The 26,515-nt window shown below is 39.8% G+C and overlaps 1 protein-coding gene and 1 long non-coding RNA gene across 4 annotated transcripts in view; one reads left to right on the forward strand and one right to left on the reverse strand.

The window, feature by feature from the left end:
* The window catches only part of LOC116053191 (mitogen-activated protein kinase kinase kinase kinase 5-like), a 45,306-nt gene extending 19,260 nt beyond the window's left edge, over positions 1–26,046 (forward strand). The window contains exons 5-33 of one of the 3 annotated variants that reach the window (XM_036001014.1): positions 151–206; positions 380–427; positions 1,930–1,972; positions 3,697–3,769; positions 4,950–5,081; positions 6,017–6,079; positions 6,427–6,508; positions 7,088–7,204; positions 8,855–8,930; positions 9,049–9,101; positions 9,317–9,363; positions 9,443–9,487; positions 11,369–11,389; positions 11,481–11,526; positions 12,387–12,410; positions 12,925–13,078; positions 14,004–14,104; positions 14,568–14,609; positions 16,581–16,659; positions 16,778–16,854; positions 17,974–18,034; positions 18,173–18,269; positions 18,392–18,450; positions 18,848–18,948; positions 21,566–21,743; positions 22,103–22,171; positions 22,398–22,490; positions 24,369–24,495; positions 25,432–26,046. In XM_036001014.1, the coding sequence (XP_035856907.1) occupies positions 151–206; positions 380–427; positions 1,930–1,972; positions 3,697–3,769; positions 4,950–5,081; positions 6,017–6,079; positions 6,427–6,508; positions 7,088–7,204; positions 8,855–8,930; positions 9,049–9,101; positions 9,317–9,363; positions 9,443–9,487; positions 11,369–11,389; positions 11,481–11,526; positions 12,387–12,410; positions 12,925–13,078; positions 14,004–14,104; positions 14,568–14,609; positions 16,581–16,659; positions 16,778–16,854; positions 17,974–18,034; positions 18,173–18,269; positions 18,392–18,450; positions 18,848–18,948; positions 21,566–21,743; positions 22,103–22,171; positions 22,398–22,490; positions 24,369–24,495; positions 25,432–25,528 (2,261 nt within the window). In that variant the 3' untranslated portion in view covers positions 25,529–26,046. Of the gene's footprint in view, positions 1–150; positions 207–379; positions 428–1,929; positions 1,973–3,696; positions 3,770–4,949; positions 5,082–6,016; positions 6,080–6,426; positions 6,509–7,087; positions 7,205–8,854; positions 8,931–9,048; positions 9,102–9,316; positions 9,364–9,442; positions 9,488–11,368; positions 11,390–11,480; positions 11,527–12,386; positions 12,411–12,924; positions 13,079–14,003; positions 14,105–14,567; positions 14,610–16,580; positions 16,660–16,777; positions 16,855–17,973; positions 18,035–18,172; positions 18,270–18,391; positions 18,451–18,844; positions 18,949–21,565; positions 21,744–22,102; positions 22,172–22,397; positions 22,491–24,368; positions 24,496–25,431 lie in introns of all 3 variants that reach the window. The other 2 variants (XM_036001012.1, XM_031304171.2) reach the window with 2 other exon arrangements.
* On the reverse strand, positions 2,741–11,493 carry LOC116053225. The gene is made up of 3 exons (XR_004105774.2): positions 11,483–11,493; positions 7,428–7,435; positions 2,741–2,862 (listed from the first exon to the last, which is right to left on the reverse strand). It is a non-coding gene; the product is annotated as an uncharacterized LOC116053225 (long non-coding RNA).
* Positions 26,047–26,515: the final 469 nt, after the last annotated feature.

Genomic DNA, 26,515 nt, shown 5'->3' on the forward strand with positions numbered 1-26,515 from the left:
GTGGACTAGCCAGACCCTCCTCCGCAACGCTGTGGAGGAAGGTCTTGCAATGCGAGACTTTTCTAATGAACCTTGATCACTTACAGTAATGTACTCTGGAGGCTGTAAACTATTAGTATTGAATTATTAAAAGTAAATTGTGTTCCACAGTGACTGGTCCTCTGTCTGAGCCACAGATCGCCTACATCTGCAGGGAGATGCTGCAGGTAATTATTCATTCACTTTAAAGGATTTACTCTTAATGATCTGGAGCTGTTGATAATGATGTCCAAGGCACAACAACTGTTTTGCTCCATTTATTCTTTGTTTTCTCTTCATTTCTGAAATGGGGTTTAATAGTTGAAATTAATAAGTGAAAGCTTTTATTTATATTATCCAGGGCCTTGACTACCTGCATGCACAGAAGAAAATCCACAGAGACATCAAGGTAAACGCGTCTGACTTTCATTCTACATTGTTGTTTACTCGTGTCTTGTATTTATTTGTGGTAAAAGCGCGTTAGATTACAGTTGGTGAATAAGTGGGTCACTGCAGCAGCAGATGTAAGCTGTAAACAAGAACATGGCAAACACTGTACCCTAGGTTAAGACTAATCATCTTTATGTTTTTATTGAACCAGCTGATAGACAATATTTTTGTTCTATTGTCCAGTGACTTTAAATTCAAAGCTCTCAGACTTTTCATCTTATAACTTTATGATGGGAAAATCATTTAGAAAATGAGACAGTGAATCCAGCGGTGGAATGTAACTCACTGTGCATTTACTCAAGTGTTGTACGTAAGTACACAGTTTAGCTACTTGTCCTTTACTTGGGTATTTCCATTTTATGTAACTTTATACTTTCTACTCCACTACATTTGTCTGACAGCTTTAGTTACTTTTTCAGATGACAGTTTGTTTGAGAGTTGTTTTTCTGACACCATGACAAGTTTTAAAACTTTTTAGAGATACGTGGTTCTCACAGGACAGCGACGCTACAAACATATGATGATCTTATAGATTATGATGCACTGCTGTAGATTAAACTACCCAACAGTATATAAATGAGCACAACCTTAAACATCTACAGCAGTAAGATGCAACATAGACATTAATGCAGCAGGAATATTAATCCAGAAACATCTGATATAACAGGAAAACACTGACAGGGAACATTTTACTGCACAATAAGTACTTTAAGTACTTTTCTGTGAGTTTTGCTTATAATAGTTTTACTAGTAGCAAGGTTTTGAATGCAGGACTTTTACTTGTTTAATTTTCACAGTGTGGTATTTTTACAGAAAATTACTGACCAATGCCTTCTACAACAGATTTTTCTATGAGTGAAAATGAAGTCATAATACAAAAGTTGATATTGTCTCCCACAAGGTCAGGAAGTGGCTCCCAGGATTTATCTCGTGAGAACATCAGCATTATTTTAGCTTTATTTCATGCAAAGTTTAATATTAACAGAAATAAGAAGGTGGGTGGTGATGGAGCAGTGGATATGACACATGCCTTTGGTGTGGGAGATCTGGGTTTGATTCCCACTGCGATACATCAACCAATGTGTCCCTGAGCAAGACACTTAACCCCTAGTTGCTCCAGAGTTGTGCGACCTCTGACATATATAGCAATTGTAAGTCGCTTTGGATAAAAGCGTCAGCTAAATGACATGTAATGTAAAAGAAGAGTTTTACTTCTCAGTAAATCGTACTTACTGATGGTAGTGCAGCCGAAAATGAGCAGACAGAGAGAGAGGATACTTAGCACACTACAACAATCAGTCCATCAAATGACCTTTAGTTCTACTTTTAAAGTTAACAGGTTTTTGATCTCCATCCTGTGTGGGTTCAGTTAAAGATCACTGAGAGGGGAGTGTTTGTATGATGAGATGTGTCTCTGGTTGTGTTTGTGTTGATGTGTCTCTCGCTCTCTCTCGCCTCCAGGGTGCCAACATCCTCCTCAATGATCAGGGCGAGGTCAGGCTGGGTAGGTGCATGTTTGCGCAGTGTGTGCTCTGTGCTGTACCGCTGTGGTGAAGATGAGTCACTATCTGCACGACTGACATCACTGACGCATAGGCGCAATAATTAAAACTGGCCAGTGCAACCCACCCCAAAAACCTAAGAAAAAATTCACCAGAATGCAGAAAATGAAGTGTTTAAAAAAACGGTCAAAATTCTCAACCCCCCCCCCAATGTTGAACCCAAAATTACGCCTTTGCGGACCGCTCAATTAAATCATCTCTGCTGTCTCGTTTGGATCTTATTTAAGGACTTAAATGGTCCTCTCTATTTTGTGGTGGTCTGAATTAGGGCTGCCACAAAGATTATTTCCATCGTCAATTAGCCTGTCCATTATTTTCTCGATTAATCGATTAGTTGGTTGGTCTATAAAGGCCAGTTCAGACCAAAGATTCGCAAAACCGTTTTAGAACGTCGCAGAGAAAAGTTGCAGAGGTCTGAACCGGCCCGTCTCAGCTGGACTCAAACCAGATGATGGTGTCGCTGCGACTCAGCTGGTCGAGTCTCCAGAGGCTGGTTTTAGAACGTAAGAGACGTCAGCTGGTAAAGTCAGCTATAAACTATAGAAATTAATTGATCCATAATCCATTTTATTTTTATGTTACAAACAGATGGTCAAAATGGCAGAGTTTTAGACGGAGCCTCAACGACCGCCCGAAAGCACGGTAATGCTATATGGTCAAGCGAGATAGAGAGTGACTGAAGAGAGGGAGGGCCCAGCAGCGCAAGAACAAAGCAGTGAATCCGAGAAATAAAACGTGTTTTCGCCGATTCATCAGTAGAAATGCAACTGTAGCAAGCCTCTCACTATCACTAACGTTATCCACATGCATATTTAGATGCAACAAATGATATCTCTAGCTACAAAAAAACCTGGAAGTCGGAAGTTAGAACGGAAGTTCAAAGAGGCATTTATATGGAGATGATACTACTCTCGTCGCATTGGTGTGAACTGGCAGCTTTCAGAACGCTGCAAACCGGCTCGTTGCAAGAAGTTTCAAGTTTCAACTGGTTTAGTTGCGAATCTTTGGTCTGAACTGGGCTTAAATTGTCTTAAAATGGTAAAAATTTTGATCAGTTTCCCAAAGCCCAAGATGACGTCCTTAAATGTCTTGTTTTGTCCACAACTCAAAGATATTCAGTTTACTGTCAGAGGAGTGAAAAAACTAGAAGATATTCAAATTTAAGAAGCTGCAATCAATTTTTAATTTTCATAACAAAAAATGACTCAACCCAATTAATCGATTATCAAAATAGTTGGAGATTAGTTGACAACTAATCGATTAATGGATTCATCTTTGCAGCTCTACTCTGGTTCCAACATTTAATATTCGGCTGCAGAACGATGTTTCGTTTACGAGCAGAAGTCTTATCATTGTCATTTTCCTAATATGATTTTAAGGCTAAATCTCATGCATTAAAAACACAACCATTAATATTATTTATTTATTTTTTAATTGGGTTTATGCTCATGTCTGTCGTGCTTGATGGTGTTGTCACAGTGTGCAGTAATTCTGAAATCAAAGTAGATAGTAGAAATACAAAGCACATTAATTTGTATTCGGAGCCTTGATTTAATTTTTTTTACAAAGAGTCACTCAAGACTCACAGAAATCTGTGTTTTTAAGTATATTTTTAGTAAAACTGAATGAGTGGTTCTTTATATTGTTTGTTTCCTCTGTTGTGTAGCTGACTTTGGGATCTCGGCTCAGATCACTGCCACTCTGGCCCGGCGGATGTCCTTCATCGGGACACCATATTGGTGAGATCCAAACCCAGAGATCAGTCTCTCTGCAGCTTTTAATGTTACAGGTCTTGTAAACACCTCAGTCTGGACATTTAAGGACAAAATTACTGCAGGCGGCTGCGGGGACTACTTTTCTATTTTATGCATGAAATGAACTAATGAACAACATTATACAACATTTACGAGGCAATTAGTTTTACTGCTGAAGCTAACCCAGATGATTTAGAATATTTATTTGCTGTCAGAAGCAGAATTGCATCACTTCATTATGAGCTTCCTCTTCTTTCACCTCTTACGGTTTTCACTTGGCTGTAGTGTGTGACTCTGACTTTTATGTTTCAACCATAGACTGTAAATTTAATGGACAAAGCTTCCAGGTCTGAAAAGTGAAGCCAATGTGCCTTAAACCTGCATTATATCTCCTTTCCAGCAGGAAAAAAAAAAAAAAAAAGGATGATAAAGTAGGGGATGTTTTAGGGGCGTGGCTAAACATTGACCTGTCAATCAGGACAGAGGGTTAGCAATGCTAACCATGGCACTGTGGACATTAAAATAGCCGTGAACTTGTTTTTGGGTGTTGTCCATGTTTTCATCTTGAACTTTGACCCTCTCGCTGTGTGTTTTCACTTCAGCAAAGGTAACTGGAACATTTTGGTCGCCTAGAAATATCTTCAGCTCTATGTTCAGCGTTCTGCTAACCAGGCTAGCTACCGACCGCTTGCGTTAGCTGGTAACTTAAGGAAACATTTGCCGATTTTCTGCTCCACCGTACACGCAGATGAGTGGCGGCAGTACCCTGAGGGCAACCTTCCCTCTTTAGCGCATCCGGTTGCAAAAAACAAGATGGCGACATCCGTATTGACAAACTCGAGGCTTCAAAACGGCAGTCCACAAACCAATGGGTGGCGTTTTATGTCTATGGTTTCAATTCTACCTAATTTATCTTTAGAGTAGCTCTAGTCTCACATTGCCAGACCTTCCTCCACAGCGCTGCGTTGGACTAATTCACACAGCATTCTGGGATTGGGAGAAAAACGTGCTCTGGTTTATTGGCATTTCTTAAAACCAGTCACAATCATCATGGGCGGCGCTAAGCGCCGGACAGAGCCACGGTGCCTCTCCAAAATAGCCTCAGGAACGTCGTGGATTCTGACAAAAAGTTCTTCATTTGTTGCTGTTCCCCTCCTGTCCTCAGGATGGCGCCAGAGGTGGCAGCAGTGGAGATTAAAGGGGGCTACAATGAACTCTGTGACATCTGGTCTGTGGGCATCACAGCCATCGAGCTGGCAGAACTACAGCCGCCCATGTTTGATGTCCATCCGCTGCGGTAAACACACACGTACACCTGTGATTGAATGTAATAAGGACATTTACTTAAGTACTGTATTTAAGAACACATTAGAACAACTTGTACTTTACTTGAGTATTTACATTTTCTGCTACTTTAAACTTCTACTCCACTACTGTACATCTCAGAGACTTTTTATTTCCTTCACTACATTTGTCTGACAGCTTTCCTCTCTTCACATCGCTGATGTAAAACCAAACACACTGCAGTTATTAGTAGGGATGTCCAGATCCGATCACGTGATCAGAAATCAGGCCTGATCACGTGGTTTCAGACTCGATCGGAATCGGACGTTACCTCCCGATCAGGACTCGGATATATATGTATATATATTCTCATTATTTTTTAACACATCTATAGTTATGCGGTGGCACAGAGTTAGACCCTTTTGACTCCACACAGAAACAGCAACGCGTGCGGCATGACATCACTTTGTTGCAGAGACGCTATTGGTTAAATGCCGGCAAAGTAGAACACGGAAGCAGCTTGAAGCAGAAAGCGCGAGTATGTCTGCGGTCTGGAGGGATTATAAAGTTGATGACAACAACATTGCCATAGCAAACTGTGAGATATGTAACAGAAGTGCTCTGTTTGTTAACAGAGTTGTTGAATGTTAAAATAAGGTGAATTAAATAAAAAATAAGGAACATCCTAGATCTTTTTTTTCGCTCTTATTTATTCTTTTTTTATATATTATAGAAGTATCGGATCGGGACTCGATATCGGTAGATACTCAAAATTAAATGACTCGGACTCGGACTCGAGGGCAAAAAAACCTCATCGGGACATCCCTAGTTATTAGTTCATCTTACATATTGAATCTGTTATAGGACAGACCAGGCATGTGCATAAATATGTGACATTCATGCACACAAACACTCACAGATTCTCACTGACTGTGTTTCTTCCTGCAGAGTCCTGTTCCTCATGTCCAAGAGTGGCTATCAGCCTCCGAAACTGAAAGACAAGTCTAAATGGTAAATAAAAACACATTATATTGAACCATTACATCATGGGAGCGAATGGTTCTTATTGTATCAATCAAGCTGTTGCTGTTGGTTTTGCATTTATATTTCCAGCTGTGAACAGATGTTTTCGTAGTGAATGTTAATAAAAAATGTAATCTGAAGACGGTCAGATAAAAAAAGTCAGAGTCTGGACAGGCCAACCACAAACGTACATGTAAACAAGTTGTGTTGATGTTGTAGTAATATTGCGATTTTAATAATCCGATTAGTAGGATCTAAATACAAGCATCCGTTACATATGTGTAAGTGTGTTACTGTACGTTCCAAGATGCTACCAACATATCTCCTGTCTACAGGTCCTCCATGTTTTATAACTTTGTTAAGGCCATGTTGGTGAGGAACCCGAAGAAGAGACCCAGCGCCTCCAAGATGCTCTCAGTCAGTACTGCTCACATATGATCCAGTTCAGGTTTATTTGGTGTCATTTCTGAATCAAATATATATATATATATACATAATCTAACTATGTTTTGGCATGACTTTAAACATGTAGCAACACTGATTTGTACACAAACTGTCTTGAGGGAGATATCACACATCCAAGAGTAGCTATAGTTTATATATTTTTTTAACAGCAGTTTTTCAAAATGACAAAGTGAAAGGTGTGGCTCGTAGTAATGAACCTACATAGAGCCAACCCGGGCTCCAACAAAAGGTCTCACTCACAGTGATCAATGCAAAATGCTTTGTTTAAACACTAAACTAGAGCAAAGGCAGACAGACTGGAGACACTAAAAGTTGTTAGGTAGTCAGGTAAAATAATAGCACCTTAATCAGTGAACAGGAAAGAGGATATCAGGATGAAATGAGACTAAAACTGTTAGGTAATTCATTTTCTTCTACATCAGTCTTGGCCTCCTGTACGCTTTTTCTTTACTTGGAGCCTACTCATTGTTTCTGTTGGCTCTTTCTCCTTGCTTTGTGTCTCCTCCCCACCTCGCCCCCTCTCTTCTGCAGAACACGTTTTTGACCCAGCAAGGCCTGAACCAGGAGCTGACCCTGGACCTGCTGGAGAAGTATCGACACCCTGAGAAACTCAAGTCCTGCCTGGTGACGGAAGACGACGAGATGGAGGTCTTAACCACATTCTTTATTGAAACTGAGATGAAGCTCTCAATAGATATTAACATTCTGACCAATCACGATCATCTGTTTCATTTTTTTCACCTCGACTTTTAATTTTAAATTAAGACACTAAAGGCAAAAACAACATTTTCAATTCAAGGGTTATAGGGCTCTTTTGCTTCCATAACATGTCTTCTTTCAGACTTTTGGGGAAAAAAAGACCCAAAAACACATTCAGGTCTTTATTTTACTACACCACTTTGTGTATTTGTGTCTGTAGATTTCTCCTGAATTCACCAAAAGTTAGCATGAGATAATGCCCGATTTGCATATTTAAACGTAAAAATCTCAGAATAGTTTTAAAACAAAATATTAATGTCTTAAAGTATCGACTGGAGAAGTTTTATGGTGATGTATATTAGTTAAAAATGTGTTACCCTATTCACCTGTAGTGTTTAGCTTAATGTAGGCAAACTTTTACAATGCATATTGTTGGGGATTTCCTCCTCTGTGTCCCCCCTTTTGGGACAATATGTCTGACTCCAATCCCTGCACATTTGTTAAATTGGAATTACATTGATCCTAAGCAAGAGCCAAATAAGACGATAAGATAAAGTCAATACATTTGTTTAATCAATCAAGCATCGTAGTTTCAATACACAGATCTGTGGGATCACAAGGCACGCAGAGACTAAGTTTCCCTAGCAACAGACAAAAAGCCAGAGCCGGTCCACGTATCTCTAGACTGTCAGACCTCGTGAGCCCCGATCTATATATCCCCTCATCTCTTATACTTTCTTTCGTGGGCCCCCTCTTCTTCTTCCGGACCGGGTCTGCTATCTTCACGCAACACCCGCCAGGGTGGGGGCCACTGTATTCTGTCTCATCCTCATTTGTTATTATTACTTACTAAGCTGGAGGCCACTGTGACCCTAACTATCTTATAGTTATGGCTTAAGCTAAATAATCATACACCAAAACACACTTGGTCTCTTATGGAAACGTTTTACATTCTTATTATATTTATCTGCAAATAGTAAGAACATTATTCTACAATATCTTTTAAAGGCCATTTTCTCAAAATGAGTTTTTCTCTCAGACTCTGAGCCAGAAATTGCCAAGTCAGTAGCATTTACATACACCAAACTTTCAAGTTTTATTCCTATCTATATTCTGAAGGTTCCTACACAGGGCTTTGTTCATATATCATTCACAGCCTGATTTATATAACATTTTATTCCTAAAAACATGGTGAAAAGGATTTTTTTATGGCTGTTTACAGTATTTTCTGATTTATTAAGTGATAATAATAAAAAAAAAAGATATCCAGAATTTCCCCAGTAAAAACCTTTGATTCTAATATGTCGGCAAAATGAAACAAGAATTGTGAACCTGGCTTTATCCAAACTGTATGCAAATTATGAGTGCATATTTGAATATTTGAACATAACATTTCAGAAAACTTGTAACACAAAAAATAATTGTCCTAATGTAACTAATCAACTGGGGAAGTTTTATTTTGATATCTATTAGTTCAAATATTTCCCTATTCAGCTGTAGTGTCTCTGCTTAAAATGTGTATTTAGCCAGCTGGTGGTATTCTACCTGAGATCACAGACTCTGATCGGATTAATAATGGGTTTTTCTTGTTGATTTAAGGTGATGGGCTCTTTGAAGAGGATCCAGTCTATCAACAAGCACAACCAGGCAGAGAGGACAAACTCTGACATTAGCTGTAAGAAATCACTCTTTCACTTTAGCTATGAACAACCTTATGATAAAGAATATAATGAAATGAAATGTTAATATGGAAAGTGTCTTTGTGTTGAATTGTTTTGCTTGTGGTTGCTCAGTGGAACAGATTTACACTCGGAGGCCTGTGAAGAAAGAATCACCAAACACAACAGTAAGTTTATTACACTTTCAATGTTGCAGACAATAGTGAATATGTTTTATTTGTCTTAAGTCTTGGCGATCGGCCCCTTTATTAAACAATAAAGACAGTAACAGCGAATATAAATTTAACACAACAAATAGAGGAGTTTTCTACATCTATAAGTTTGTACTCGTTGGCTGTAACTTCTTTTAGAAATATTGCTAAGTTCCTGTGTTTTTTCACAGTTAAGACCTTCTCTGGAATTCACCGGCAGTAGCAAGAGTCCAATGAGGTAACTGGATCACATGTCACAGACGTGGAGTCACATTAAATACCTGATCATGAGATTTAACTTCTGTTTCCTCTCTCAGGGATCAGGACACAGACTCGGACGACGACTATGACGATGTGGATATGTAAGAAAACATGTTTAAACCACGTCTAACAAAACACAACACAACAGCGTATGCAGTGTTGTAATGTAACGAAGTACAAATACTTCACTACTGTACTTAAGTAGAATTTTCACGTATCTGTACTTTACTCATTATTTATATTTGCGGAAACTTTTACTTCTGCTCCACTACATTTCCTTAATAAAATGTATACTTTTACTCCACTACATTTCCCCTAAGCATTTTAGTTACTCGTTACTACAAAATAAAATCAGAAGAAATTTATTACACTGAAAAAAAGGAAGTTTGGTACGGCGAATCATTGCTCCTAAATTGCCAAGATAATGCACGCTCCATTCCAGTTCCACTCCTAATGCCTGTTTGTTGCCAAGCGGCAAAAAAACAACAACCATAGGCCAAAACTAACGAGGAAGAGGAGGAAGCATAATAACTGATAGTGTCATGGAAGCACCTGCTGCAGGCTCTGCCGCGATGGTAACAGATGATGACCACCCCGACGACAGTGGTGATGAAGATAACATTACACACCTTTGGCCATAAAGTTCATAAAGAAAGTTTTTTTTACTTTTACTTCTAATACTTAAGTACATTTAATAACATAAAATTGCTATGGATACTTAAGTATAGTAAATAAATACAGTAAATATCAGATACAGAGACTTCTACTCAAGTTATATTCTAAAAGGAGACTTTAACTTCTACCAAATTCATTTTCTGGGAAGATACTTTTACTCAAGTATTGCTTTCAAGTACTTTATACAAGACGTATGATGATTCATTTTAAAAAACTGCTGACTTTAGTTAGAGGTAGAGTTAAATACTATACTAACACAGATGATTGTATGTAAAATGTGTTCTTATTTTGTAGTTTTTAAAACTCAGGAAAGGAGCACCTACAGAAATAATTACCACTGCATTTGGAGCCGGCCATTTTGAATTGTATGTGTTTTTTTTCACTTATTTTATGCAAATTCGTTTGAACTTCTCCTAGGGGGTTTATCGGATTTGTCTCCTATTCAGTTGGTATAATCCTCTGACTCTGTGACCCTACATTGCGAAGGAATAGACGATTGATTGAATGATGATGTAATAGGTCATGTGACGGCATTTTAGGCCCTGAACAGGTGTGGAACTTTTTAAAACTCCTCCAGGAAGATTCAACAGATCCTTCTCAAATTGGGTCAGTAGCATGTCAAGATTTTCCCGATGCCAAATTGCAAAGCTTTTGTATTTTCATTAAACGGTGTTGCCATGGCAAGGCGGGCAATTTGCATGTTTCGCCATAATACAGGAAGCTGTTATAAATTTACTTTACACTGTCCAATCTGCCTGAAACTTCACATGCATGATAAGTGTCCAGGCCTGGAGACATCTGGCTAGAAGGGATACAGCTACGGCAGGAAGTTATACAAAATCTCGCAAAAAATCTAATATAATACAATAACATATTTTTAATACTTTCACCCAGGAATCATCGGGATAGTTTTTTTTGGGCATTTTTAGGCCTTTATTTTCACAGGACAGATGAAGACATGAAAGGGGAGAGAGCTTGGGAATGACATGCAGCAAAGGGCCGCAGGTCTGAGTCGAACCCACGGCCGCTGCGTTGAGGAGTAAACCTCTATATATGTGCGCTTGCTCTACCAACTGAGCTAACCTGGCCACACCTCGGGATAGTTTTAATCCAAACCACAATCTTTTTCCTAAACTTAACTAGGCGAGGGCCCGTTCATCGCTGCTTGCAGCTTTAATTAACACTGACTTGGACTTTTTTGCCAGCAGTCACTTCTTCATGTTTTTCTCTTAAATACAATCGATCATACATAGTATAACTTCAATATATTGCATTGACACTTCCTCTCTGTGTTTTGTCCTCCTCAGCCCTACGATGCAAGTCACCAGGTTAGTCTGAATAAACACAAACTCACGTGTGTATTAATGTGTATTTGTATCGTTAACACAGAAGACTCTCTCTCTCTCTCTCTCCCAACAGACTTATAATGCCAACTGATGAAACTCCCCCTCCACTTCCTCCAAAGGTGATTATCGACGAAAATATGGTTTTATATGCATGTGTGTTTATGATGATGACAGGGCTGAAAAAAAACCATTGTATTCATTGAAAGGCTGAACTTTGAAATGTAAGGTGTTAACAACTATTGCCGAAGACCTTTCTACATGCAATTTTTAGCATTTCTGTTGTTTTAGTAATAGACAGTGGTGGAAGAAGTATTTGGGTCATTTACTTCAGTAAAAGTACTAATACCACATTGTGAAAATACTCCACTACAAGTAAAAGTCCTGCATCCAAAACCTTTATTAAATATATGTATGTAAGTATTATCAGCAAAATGTATTTAAAGGTGCTGTAGGTAGGATTGTGAAGATCCAGGACTTAGCCAAAAAATTTGAACATCGACAACTTCTCAGTCCCTCCCCCCTTTCTGCTAAAGCCCAAAACGGTCTCATAAGCCCCTCCCCCTACAAAGGAGAATGAATGCATGTGCATGAGCAGTGATAGACACCCCTCCCCCCCCAGCCCTGATTGGTGCATCTGAACAGGGAGCTGTGGATTTTTGCAAATCTCACTACAGGCTGTAGGTGGTGCCAGAGGAGCTGGATTTTTTTTTTTAATTACCTGCTTCATGTAGTTCTACTGGAACATAGGGTCAGTTTCAGCAAATATGACAGAAAGTTAGTTTAATAAGTCTTGCGTACTGCACCTTTAAAGTATGAAGGTAAAAGTACTAATTGTTTAGTAAAATGTTCCCTGTCAGTGTTCTCCTATTATATCTGATGTTTCTGGATTAATATTCCTGCTGCATTCATGTCTATTGCATCTTACTGCTGTAGATGTTTAAGGTTGTGCTCATTTTAACTCCTTTTAAATACTGTTCAGAACCAGAAAAGGATTAATTGCCAAGTAAGTAACACTTACAAGGATTTTGCCTTGGTGGGTGGTGGATACATACAGTACATGTAAACATATTGAAAGGGAATTAACAATAAATACAAAAACTAGTATGTACAATATGACTGTTTAAACAAAAAGAGAAAAAAGGTTGCATTGTAGTTCACACATTTAGTTCCCTGGAACACAACACACCACACCACTTCCTGCTCTGTCATGTACTGTATTAACCCTTGTGTTGTCCTCTGTCTGTTTTAATGTTACCTGTTTATGAAACATAAAGTATAAATGATCACCCAATTCTGCGTTACATCTTCTTAGCCAACTTCATTCCAACTTGTTACCACTAGTTTTACACTTCTTGTTGGAATTCAATGGTCAACAAACTTCATTTATATGAAATTATACCTAATTTCTGAGTTTTGACCCGAGGACAACAGGAGGGTTAACTCGTTTTGGATAAGATACTGTTTGAAATGTAAATGCCAAAGACAGTAACCATGTGGGTATGTTTCGGTCTGTTCAGCCCAAAGCTCGGACCAGCTCAGAGGAAAGCATAGCGGGGGAAGACGACCGGATGAGGAAACCCTGCTCCCTGTACGCCCCTACCCCTCTCACCAGGACCTCCAGCGGGACGCAGGTCCGACCTAAGCCCCGGCCACGACACTCACGGCACTCAGGTGAGCTGCCTCACCTTCATACACAATATAGCAGGAAACCTTCTAGCAAACATTAGTCTCTCATTGCCAGATCTGTCCCCACAATCCTGCGGAGAAAGGTCTGGCAACAGAAGCATACACTCCTGGATAGTAGAAAAAAACACTCTGGGTTGTTTGCATTTCTATAAACCAATCGCAATCATCTTCAAGCTCCGGACGCTGTGACCGTGGCTGTTTCTCTGAACTATTAGTGAAGATAATTCCTAATTTCTGCTCATTTTACTAAAAAATTACCAATAATTTCATGTAAATGATGTTTATTCACCATCAATTCCATAAAGAACTGTAAAACTAGTGGTAACAACTTATGAAGTTGGCTAAAAAGATATAACATACAATTGGGTAATCATTTGGGTCAGGCTACTTTATGCTTTATAAACAGGCAAACCGAACCGGAGGACAACAAGTGCATGGTTGACGGGAAGACAATACAAGGGTTAAAAATGGCGGGTTTGTTCAGGACACCCCCCGCCCATATGTTGCTAGCAATGATGACGCAGTGAATTAGTGACGATTCTCTCCGACCAATCAGTAGTCTGCAGGTTTTCACGTCACCTTTTGGTATTGCCTCAGCTCGCTTGGAACCTCGACGGAGGTGATACTAAAAAAAGTACCTCTTGGCAGGTACCAGGGACGTTTTTTCATAATGGAAAACCAAAAAAGGCGAGTAGAGTCGAGGCGAAGCGAGTCAAGCAGGTACCATGTAATGGGAAAATGCCATAAGAGCACCGTTGTGTATTTAAGCCAGTATTCAAGATTATGTTTTTCACATCCACTCTTAATTTCAACTATACTGTACAACAGAAAAAACACATTTCTACACCAAAGCAGTGCAAATTCTTTCACACAGTTTCTTATTGTGCGTGTATGTGTGTGTGTGATCCAGACCCTGCGTCCTGCCCTGCCCAGTTAATTGACAACCCGGCAGACATGGTTCCTCCTGAGCTCCCCCCTAAAGGAATCCGCAGACGGCAACCAACATCAAAGGTAACACTGGGCCGAAGAGCACCGGTGCACCAGTGGTGGAATGTTACTAAGTACATTTACTCAAGTACTGTACTCAAGTACAATTTTAACACACTTGTACTTTACTTGAGTCTTTTATTTTCATGGCACTTTATACTTCTACTCCGCTACATCTCAGAGGAAAATATTGTACTTTTTTCTTACATTTATCTGACAACTGAATTTACTTTGTAGATTTATATTTCGGCACACAAAACACACAAAGAACTTCTACAATATCACGTTTTCATATACAGCTGAGAGGATTAGTCGATTGACAGACCATTTTTTGGCAACTACTCTTTGGTTTTTGGTAAATTATTTGATTTGTAGTTAAGATTTACAGAAGCTTATATTCAGCTGTAGATAATAACATCTTTCCATTTCCTCTTTGATTATCTTCTCTGTCTCACACTCAACATGAGCTGTTCCTTTTTGTTCTCAGGACCATACTGAGTGCGCCAGCCCCGTCATGAAGAAACCCCCTGTGAGTTTCTTTTGTGTCTTTTCCAGAAGTTCTCCTCCCTTCATATCAACTCCGCTGAGCGTCTGAGATGTGTTTGATGTTTCTCATGTGGAGAGAAACTATCCACCATTTAAACTCAGCAGGCACCATAGATAGATAGATAGATAGGTAGATAGATCTCTATTGTCATTGTATGCAATACAACGAAATTCTGTTGGAGCCATCCTCTCCAAATAGCAGCATAGAGTAAAAAGATAACACAATATATATATATATATATATATATACTGTATATACACATACACATACACAAAAAGATATATTATATATATTGGGTGAAAATGTGCTGGTGTATGTGTATATGTGTATATATACACATACACCAGCACATTCTCACCCAAGCACATCTCGCACATACACATTCATTCCATGTTCTCAATAAATAGCTATAAAACTAAAACAAACAGTAAACACAGCAGTTATTACACAGAGTCCAATTGCACTGAGGGGGTAAGGGATGTGTGTATGTTTTTATGTTTGTATGTGTGGATGTTTGTATGATTTCTGTAGTATGTTCACTGCTCTGGGGAAGAAGCTGTTTGCGCGTGTGCTGGTGGTTCTCAGTCTGCCTGAGGGGAGGGTGGTGAACAGGGAGTGTCCAGGTGTGAGGTGTCCTGCCTGATGTTTGTGGCCCGTGTGAGAAGACGGCTTGAGTATATTTCACTCAGGTTTGGTAGGGGGGAGCCAATGATCCTCTCAGCCATCTTGACAACCCGCTGCAGGTCCTTTTTTTCTGCTGATGTGTAGCTGCAGTGCCACACGGTGCAGCAGTATGTCAGAGTGCTCTCAATTGTGCAGCGGTAGAAGCGTGTCAGAAGTTCCTGAGGGAGCCCATTGCGTTTCAGTGTCCTCAGGAAGAACATCTTCTGCTGGGCTTTTTTAATGGTGTGGGAGGTGTTCTGGCTCCAGGTTAGATCCTCCACTATGTGCACTCCCAGGACAGCGGTACCATAGTTATCATAATACTGTATCTTGAGTTTAAAGGGATAGTTTGGATGTTTTGAAGTGGGGTTGCATAAGGTACTAGACAGTGTATTAGCTACAGTAGATGGCGGTTGGGACGCCCCCAGTTTGGAGAAGCAGGCAGGAGTACCGACACGGGAGCTAAGCAATGTCCTGCTATGCACGGAGGCAGCAGCTTAATGTATTTTAAGTTAAAGTGTACGCTATATTTAGAATATTTTCACAGCTTGTGTCAGACAGCCCTTTAGGATGGGGAACTGAAGCAGTTACCTAAGATCTCGTCAAAGCCACCAGACTCCTTTGACCTCATTTAACCTAGCGGAACATGGAAGTTGCTGGCCTACCGCTGCATCGATCAGTTCTAGTTTGTTTGTTAGTTTTGTTAGTTTCAACCACTTTTAAAACACTATAGTCACACAATAAGACAAACAAACTAACTGATTGAGGCAGCGGTAGACCAGCAAACTCCCTTGTTCTGCAAGGTAAAATTACTGTTTTTGTCAATGGAGTCTGGTGGCTTTGACAAGAGCGATACAATGGCCTTAGTTCCCCCTCTTGTAAACTTAAACAGGGCTGTTTGACGGCAAGGTAAAGTGCTGAAAGTTGTTTTAGTCGTGCGAGAGAAAACCCAGATTGGACAGATAGTCTAGCTAGCTGTCTGGATTTACCCTGCAGAGATCTGAGGAGCAGTTAACCATAGTCATTATAAATCCACCGGTGTTTAAAGTTCCCACACAAAGAAAGCGGAAGGTAACGGTTATCTGGCCAAAAAGAGTGAAATCCGGCAGAATTTCCGGTGGCAACAGAGCAATCCTGGAAGTGCAACGTCGTGGATATTGACTTATGAGAGGATTAAGCAGATAAATACAATCATTCTGGTCTGAGACTTTATGAAGTTGTATCACTGGGGAAAAAATAAATAATTGAATGCTCCTTTCTCTCTCTCTCTCTCTCTCTCTCTCTCTCCAGGTGTACTTTAAAAAGATCTTCCATGGCTGCCCTCTTAAAATCAACTGCTCCACCACCTGGGAGAACCCAGCTACCAAAGGTTGTATCAGCCACCGAATGAAGCGCACAGTCAATTCTCTGCTCTCTCTGTCTCGTCTGATCAAACTTGTGTTTTATCTGTCTGACCAGCCTGTGTTTCCTCTCTGTCTCTCCCTCAGACCAGCATCTGATCCTGGGGGCAGAGGAAGGGATTTACACCCTCAACCTCAGTGGCTCAGAGGCCACGATGGAGCTGGTAGGACTTTTATCTAATTAATACACAGAGCTACCTCAATGATTTACTAAGTGTTGGCTTAACAGCAGGTGGGTAATGTCTAGAGGTTGTCATAAGGAGTCTGTATTAGTTATTGGTAGTGTTGAGTGGCCAACCTTTTCTTCCTTTTTCAAGTACAGTACTTAACTTAAGTACACATTCAAGGTACTTGTACTTTACTTGAGCATTTCCATTTTATGCTACTTTATTCTTATACTCCACTACATCTCAGAGGTAAATATTGTACTTTTTACTCAACACCATTTGTCTGACAGCTTTAGTTACTTATCAGGTGACAGTTTTTCATCCCCTTCCTGTCCAGTGAAAACCATGTATCTCCAGATGTGTTGATGTTGAATGTTTGTGATGAACTGAAGGATAAAGTGTTTATTTACGTGTTGAGAAAGTTCTCCTACTTCTCAAACTAAATAAAGTATTTAAAAAGCCTTGTGGATCAGCTGGAAAATACATCGTCACAAAGCTGAAAACAGGGCTGTTTTTCTGACACCATGAAAAATGTTTTTAGAAATACGTGGTTCTCACAGGACAGCGACGCTACAAACATATGATGATCTTATAGATTATGATGCACTGCTGTAGATTTAAACTACCCAACAGTATATAAAGGAGCACAACCATCTACAGCAGTAAGATGCAACATACATCATCATCACATCATCATAGTCTTTATTCAGGACACAAAAAAACGGTCCATAGCACAATACAAAACATAGCAAAAGACAGACAAATACAAGATAAAACACAAACAATACATTATTATTATACACATTAATGCAGCAGGAATATTAATCCAGACACATCAGATATAACAGGAAAACACTGACAGGGAACATTTTACTGCACAATGAGTACCTTAACTTTTTTTTTATACTTTTAGTACATTTTGCTGATAATACTTACATTCTTTTACTTAAGTACAGGATCTGAATACTTCACTGGTCTGACAGATTAAATTAGGTCACACTTGATCAGAGAACTGTTGCAACAAAAAGCTTGAAACTAATTAAAGTGCTTTTGAAAGAGACACCTGGAGCAATAAGGAAGCCGTGACTGAATGGATGTCTTCTTTCTCTCTTTCAGTTGTATCCAGGGAAGTGTACCTGGGTCTACACCATTCATAACGTCCTCATGTCCGTGTCAGGTAAATGAAATAAGACTTGGATCCTCATTTAGTTGTGTGGCTCTGTTCTCTGGGAGCTTCCTGAAAAAAAGAAAGAAGATAAAAGACATTTTTGTTTAAAGAACATTTAAAAGAATGCGTCTGATTCTGTTTTCACAGGTAAATCATCACAGCTTCACTCCCATTCGCTGAAGGAGTTGTACGATCAGGCTCGGAAAGACCAGAGGATGGTTTCGACTCACCGACTGTTACCAAGGTAACACAACTCTCTCTCTCTGGTTAAATTAGACCATTTTTTTGTCCAAAAAACCCACATTTGCTCATGCCAGGTAAAAACTACACTATATATAAACGTATATATACATATTTTGTCTTCAGGAAATGTGCAGTGACGTCTAAAGTACCTGATACCAAAGGCTGCAAGACCTGCGCAGTTGGTGAGACAAAATACTGAATCATGGCCACAACAACAACAAAGTATGAGAGTTTATATGCCTGTGCAGAGACAGTTCCTATTATACATATTAGCTGCACACTGATTTGAAGATTTAAACTATTGTATTTTCTCAATTAAAGGCCAGTAGTCAAATAAAGGCCGATCCCAAATACACATTGCAGTGTGAATTTTCCCAGTCGGGAACTCATTTTTTTTTCCAATTATTCCAACACCACATAAAGGCAGCAATGTCTCGCAATGTTAAAGAAAGTGTACCCTCTGCATTTGAGGTAAATTATTGAGAATTTAAACTATGTAAACGAGGCAGATTCCTGTACAGTAGACTGTGTCGATTGGTTTGGGGAGATATGCCAACTAAGACTTGTCTCCTGCAGCAGGAAACATGCAGCGAGGCTGCGTGTTCCTGTGCTGTGGTCTGGAGTCCAGCGTTGTGCTGCTGCAGTGGTACGAGCCCATGCACAAGTTCATGCTCATTAAGGTATGTGTTTAAAAAACCTTGGATTGTTTAAAAAAAATCATTCTGTGCCCTGAAATTTCCAGAAGGTAGAAGTGAACCAGCTCATTTAGGTCAATTGGTGACATCTATATACATGTTAGTGTGGATATATCAAACACATTTACTCAAGTGCTGAACTAGTACAATTTTGAGGTACTTGTACTTGAGTATTTCCATTTTATTCTACTGTTCACTTCACTACATTTATTCTAAAGGGGAACTATGCAGTTTTTTTTAGCTTAATTTACCTTAACTGAACAGCTTCGGAGTCATTGGAATGGTTATATGACTTTTTTCGAGTTGAATGGTGGTCGTCTCTCTTCCCCCTAGCCCCTGTGAGCGGAAAAACCACCCTTGCAACTTACGGCCGGCGAGCCGCCGGGTGATATCGCGTGATATCAGGTCTCGCGATGTAACAAATTGCTTAACGGCACTGCACACATACGCCCATTCAGGAACCGGCTAGCTATAAGAACAAGGTAGCAATGCACTTTCAGTCCTTCCAGAAATTTTTTTTTGTGATTGTTGCGGGCAAAAATCCTTGATTATGCGGCACGTTTTCTTAAAAAATGCGAAGGAATATGCGGGATATTTATGCAATTTTATGCGATGAAATTGCGGGAACTTGCAAAAACTGCGGTTTCAATGTGGATGGCTTCATCGCGGGGTTTGCAGCTTTTCGATGATGTTCACGTCGCGTAATTACGTCACTTCATAATGTTCCCATGGCAACAGGGGAAAATGGCTGCTCTTGTGTGAAGTAAACGCAACATTTTTCAACTTTCTGCTAAGATATGTGTGACTTTTTTTACAACGAAAATGCGGGGATTATGAAATCATGCAAGCCCCGCATATTTTGCGCGGAAATCAGCAATTTATGCGGCGAAAGTATGTGCGGCGTATTTGAAAAAATGCGGCCCCCGCATAAATATGCGGACTTTGGCTGATTATGCATTGAATTATGCGATCGCATAATCACGTTTTTCTGGCGGGACTGCACTTTGCTCTTGCTATAGCGTCACCGTTTATTTACAAAAAACTAACGTTTCGGTCCCTCCGGACCTTCATCAAGAGTATTTCCAACAACAAACACAACCGGGCTTACGTAAATACATTTCGCCCCTCCCATTCTGTGTCCCCAGGTGACAATAGACAATCACTTATCAATGGGAGTAGCTCTCAATCAACACACGTGTCACTTGTGCAGCATTTGACACTCATCCAGGCAATCAACGTCCCAATTCAGTTGCAATACTACATACAACAATTTCATATAGATATCAGGATTATACAGTGACTCAAAGAGTCAGATTCAATTACCAAAAGTATATAAAGTTGTTAAAATTAGCTCCACCTCAACCAAAGACAATATTAAAGTACTGTTCACATATTAATATATCAGTGATCAGCATGATCTCTTGGGAAAGCTAACTTTTTGCGTGTTATATCACGACACATTTTTAGTTTTTCGCGTGTCATTAAAGCCTCGCTCTCACTCCCAACTCGTCACATAAGGACACTTTGATCAGGAACCCTTAACGTCGCAGTTTTAAACACGTTATTAATGTTGTGAATGCAAACAAAATTTATGTTTAGGCTAGAAATTTACTTTGTTAGGTTTAGGAAAACATTGTGGTTTGGGTTAAAAAACAAAAGTATGTTTGTTAAGGAAATTAAGTTACAAACGTAAATTAAGTACCTAACGTAAAAAGTCAACATTGACTTTTGGTTTCACACGGGATATGATCAGCGGTCTCCTGGGTGAAAGTCTTGTGTTGGTTGGACCTTCCCACCACCCCGACCCCCTCTCTATGCAGACTTCTCGCTCTTTATTTCACCTCACTTCTGGGTCAGTCGCTCTGGGCGTCTAATTTTGCCACCGATGGGTTTACAGTTGAAAGCCCGGTGCGACTACATGGCGTGGAATGACACGTTGAAAGCATAAAATGTGTTGTAATAACGCACAAAATGGCTTAAATTGGCATGCTAGTCATAAGACGTTTCATGAGACCAGGACCTGGAAACAGTTCCTTTTGTTGTGTTGTGCTACTTGCAGCACGTTGAGCTCTCAAGGCCTCCGTACGATGTGTCAAAATGCATTTTCATGTATAATTGTATTACAATCTCAGCCTTTTCTCTACCTGTAAGTTCAAAATGTTTTGCTGCACTAAAGCTTGATTGTTAAAAGAGTATAAAAGAGTATAACATGCTGTGATGAAGGAGAACCAACGCTAACATTCATTATGAAAATACAATAATATGTGCGAGTTGAGATGATGTATCGTGCAATACCATGAGCATATCTTTGTCTTTGACTTATTGCTATTTTTATTGGGCTGTTAGCACTGACATTAGCTCATAAAATTACTGCTGGCAGGGAAATAAAAATGTTTATGGCCTCCTATTAAATTTAAGAGTTAGCTTTAGACCTTTTGCTTTTGAAAAAAGACCCTCAGTTAAAGACCATGCTGTGGCTAAAAGATTGCAGGTTTAAGTGCCCTTTAACAAAACAATCTGCTTTGCTTGCTGCCCTATGCGAGATAAAATCCACACAAAGATATTCCAAAGGAGATTTAATGTGGACTTTTGTGCTTTGCAGCATTTTGACTTCCCCCTGCCAAACCCTCTGCGGGTGTTTGAGATGGTGACGGTGCCCCAGCAGGAGTACCCGCTGGTGTGTATCGGCGTCTCTCGGGGGTCCAGCCCCAACGTGCCCGTCATTGTGGAATACATCAACCTCAACTCCAACACATCCTGGTTCACCAACTCTGGCCTGGGTAAGCTGATTCTGCATTATTACGTCCATTATAAAGGCTTTAGAATGCAGTAGCTACGAACAAAAGGATCGAATTTCCCGGCATATTTTCAGCATTTAATAAATCCTTCAGATGTCTCTCTCTCTTTACCTCAAAGTTTGAGGCTTTTATTCCTTTGTAATCTACCAACAGATTGTAGTTTTAGCTACGTAAACATTTCTAGGTGGCAGAAATAATTTCATTTGTTGAGTTTAACATCAATGGTCAGAGCCAGAATCAGAGGAAAGTGGTCCAAATTTGGATTGTGTGTGTGTGTGTGTGTGTGTGTGTGTGTGTGTGTGTGTGTGTGTGTGTGTGTGTGTGTGTGTGTGTCCTTGCAGAGAGACCTTGCCCAGATGTAGTTCAAGTAAACCAGTTGGACAGCAGCTCCCTGCTCGTCCTCATAGAAAGTAAGTAATTCCTTTTAAAGACTGTACCTAGCAGACCTAATATTGTTTTGGGTTTGGGGGTTTTCTTTCCGTCTGTGGCTAAGATGTCGAAAGTACTCTCTTCAGCTCTGCCCATAACTCTGATGATAGGACTATAGTAGCGTGTTAACTCTACATTATGTTCTGTCTAGTTCTACTGCATCTGTCTGTCTGTGGTATTCCAGCACTAAGCCTCTCTCCTCCACAGAGTCGGTACATATAGTCGGTCTGGAGGGGGAGCTGAAGAGCAACAGGCCTCTGACACATGAGACCACCTTCTCTCATGACGTTGAGTCCATAGGTGAGAACATCCAGTGACAAACCAGCAGTAACATTTACTCAAGTACGGTGCCTTAGTGCCTAAGTAAAAAATGTAGGCAATTTACTTGAGTATTTCTGCTATTTTACACTTCTACTCCACTACATCTCAGAGGTAGATATTCATAAATACAGATGACAGATTTTCATCCCCTCCCTGTCCAGTAAAAATCATGTATCTCCAGATGTGTTGATGTTGAATGTTTGTGATAAACTAAAGGATGAAGTGTTCCTTTATGTGTTGAAAAGTTCTCCTACTTCTTATGCTAAATACAGTCTTTAAAAAGTCTCTTGGATCGGCTGGAAAATGCATCGTCATAAAGCTGAAAACAGGGCTGTCACCATGAAAACTTTTAAAACTTTTTAGAGATACGTGGTTCTCACAGGACAGCGGCGCCACAAACATATGATGATTTTATAGATTATGATGCATTGCTGTAGATTAAACTACCCAACAGTATATAAAGGAGCACAACCTTAAACATCTACAGCAGTAAAATGCAACATACACATTAATGCAGCAGGAATATTAATCCAGAAACATCTGATATAACAGGGAAACACTGACAGGGAACATTTTACTGTACAACAGGGCTTTAAATTAACTTGTTTGATCACCAGCCAACATGGCTAGTATATTTTTTAAAGTTACCAGTCAACCAGATTCTCCACTAGCCAAATTCAGATCCTGCCTTCCATTATTTAAGGGCATATTGAAGATATTTTTTACAAGGAAAATAAACCAGATAATGAGTGCCACTGAATACATTTAAGCATCCATGTTTCTTTAAATTGTTTTTTATTTGGGTTGATGGCAGATATAAATGAAAGTCTTCTCCGGTTCAGCGTAGCTCGTAATCGATACTGCACATGCGAGGCATGTAGCCAACGGTTATACGAAACGTCACAACATAGCGTTCATGGGAAATGTAGGATAAGTACTACAAGCAGTGCTGCCAGATAAAGATTACATTTCCAAGCCAAATACACACAAAACCGCCCAAATTTCATGGCGGAAAACAGACCAATCTGGGAACAGTTCTGCAGCCGGCCGATTCAAACAGACGCAGTGTTATTCGCTACATTCATCACCAGCCAAATTGGCTAGTAACTTTACAGTGTTACGGGTTGGCTGGCGGGTGTCAATTTAAAGCCCTGCTGCACAATGAATACTTTTACTTTGATACTTTGAGCACATTTAGCTGATACTATTTACATAACTTTTACTTAACCCCCCTATTTTCTTCAGGTCAAATTTGACCCGTTTTCAAAGTTATCACATCATAAATTTGGGTTTCTTTCAACCAAATTGCCCAAAAGTAACACAGATGGTTCCATGAAACGCTCTTCACAAGTAAAAGTAAGGATCAGTTCAATACTATCATTGACTTTTGGGTGTTTTAATCAATTTTTGACTAAACGTTGACAGTCTGTGATCATCCATAAACATCCCCTGATCTTAACTATCAGTCATAACGTATACTTTCTGCATTTTTTTTAACTCTAAAATTAGATAAAATTTCATAAAGGATACATGAGGTTTATTGACTATAAAATCCAAAAATGAGTTTAAAAATAGTGGTAACAAGTTGGTGTAAGCGTATGCTGGTGGTAGTGGAAAACGTCGAAAAATGCTACAAAAACGTGTTAAAGAATTGTGTTAATTTTGACATGGGAGGACAACACAAGGGTTAAGTAAGGTTTTGAATGCAGGACTTGTAGTGCAGTATTTTCACAGTGTGGTATCGGTACTTTTACTTAAGTGAATGATCTGAATACTTCTTCCACCACTGCAAACCAGTGATGGTTAAAATTGGAGATGATTAAAACTCAGCATTTACTGTGTGTCTGTCCGGTCCAGTGTATTTTGAGGACACGCTGCTGGCAGTGTGGCGTCACGGCTGGCAGAGGAGAAGACAAAGTTTCACTGAGGTGCTGGAGGAAACCACCGACCTCAGAAAGATCTACAGACTGGTGCAGTCCGACAGGTACAGCATGTCGTCACTCTTTGCCGTGGTGTTCACGTCTGGTTGCTTGGATTTCTTTTTCTGTTCAGTAGAGGTGTTGAAATGAATCACTGCATAGATGCATCGCGATGCGGACGTGGACCATTCTGCATCGATGCAGTGACAGACCGTAATCGATTATAGCCTAATGATGTTACTTGTTGATTTTCTGGTCTCTGCTTTTTTAGTTTTTACCTTTTGTTTGCTGTGTTCAGAGACTCCGCTACATTCAGGAAGTGTCTTTTTTAAGAGCAGATACAATAAAAAGGGGAGTTTATATATATACGACTGCTTGAATTTGTTGATGAAAACCATGTCTAGCAATATATAATAATATTGAGAAGGTGACATGGTGATGCATCGTGATATCGAATCGGATCAAAGCGTTGACAGGATAATCGAATCCTAAGACCAGTGAAGATTCACACCCCTACTGTTCAGTGACTTTCGTTGCTACTGCCGACTCATTAGATTGTATCGGCCATTAGAGAGCCATGAAATATTATGTGGTATGTAGGCTACATACTTGTTGCCGCATTGATTTTTAGACTTGCATCCAGAAAAGAGTTTATAATCAAATCCATTACAAATATGAACATTAACTACTGTTTGACGTTGATTAAGGTTGCTGTTTATTTTCGCACAATGATTAACATTTACAGTAATGTCTACTATACAGTTCTGTTTGGGTTATCCATTGTGAATAGTCATGGAAATTGCATTAATGGTCCTTGAAAAGTCATGGAAAAGTTTGAAATGTCGTCCATTAAAATATGTGGGAACCCTGTATTCTAGATTTGCGTCGTGGACAGAAACATTTACGTCACCCTATCCAATCATAACTTACATTTGCATTAAGTTTATGCAGGTTGTATCAGTGCTCGACATCCTCTGACCTCCCTGACTTTCTCACTGCAGGATGGTCGTCTTGGAGACGCGTTCGACCGATGACCCGGTGGGGCTGTCCAACCTGTACGTCCTGGAAATTGCTGAGAACTATGTCATGCTGCCCTGACTCTCCTGTCTGCTGGCATAGGGCATCATGGGAAACTCCCACTAATGCCTCCATGCAGAACTTTCATCATTAACTCTGAGGGATCATGGACGCCACAGTGTTTTATTTTCTAATGGGAGAAGAGGAGATACAGTATGTCAGAAAGAAGTGATAGCAGGATGTTGCAAATTCATGCTGACCCAAGAGGATTGTTGAGTTGTTGCTTCCAATCTGGGCAAGTCCGTTCTTATTTATGCTGATTTCAAAGTGTGAGATCCAGAACAACCTCCAGTATCCAGACACATGAGAAAACCCTAAACAAACAGTGAAGGAAGGTCCTCCTCTCATACTTCAGAGGAGTATCTCAGTTGATCACAGCAACAGCAGCTGCCTGCAGGGACTGAAACATTTGGCTTCCAGAATATGCCACATACAAGCATAAAGGACTGGATGGACTGTGTAGTTTGTAACCTGGGTCTGTATTTCAGATATACACACTTCTCATTGCCGTTACACTGTAATAAAATGAATTAACAAAAGATGAGGTGAACTGTACTGATCTTGGAGCAGAAATGGTAAATGAGAGGTGAAAGTTATTACCTCCGTTAAGGAGGATCTGATTAAGGCTCGGTTTGTCTGTTTGTTAGTTTGTCAGCAGGATTACAGAAAAACTATATGACTGATTGTCATGAAACTTGGTGGAAGGGTGTAGCATGGGCCGAGGAAGAACCCATTCAATTTTGGAGTGGATCTGAGTCACAGGGCGGATACACACTTTTTTTTTCTCACTTTTGTTAACATTGCAAAGCATTTGTGCAGTATTCATGTGGTGTCAGAACAATAGGAAAAAATTGTTACCAATCCTATTTCAAGGAGCACCTAATCCGTTTTTTCTTTGCTTTTTGTTGTCACGCAATTACTGGATATTATAATAATATTTGCATCTCATTTCAAGCCACTGCATCCCATTTTTGGTTGTGCATAAAAATCTTTCATTTTAATTAATTT

Source organism: Sander lucioperca, chromosome 5, assembly GCF_008315115.2.
Source record: "Sander lucioperca isolate FBNREF2018 chromosome 5, SLUC_FBN_1.2, whole genome shotgun sequence".
Taxonomy (NCBI): Eukaryota; Metazoa; Chordata; class Actinopteri; order Perciformes; family Percidae; genus Sander; species Sander lucioperca.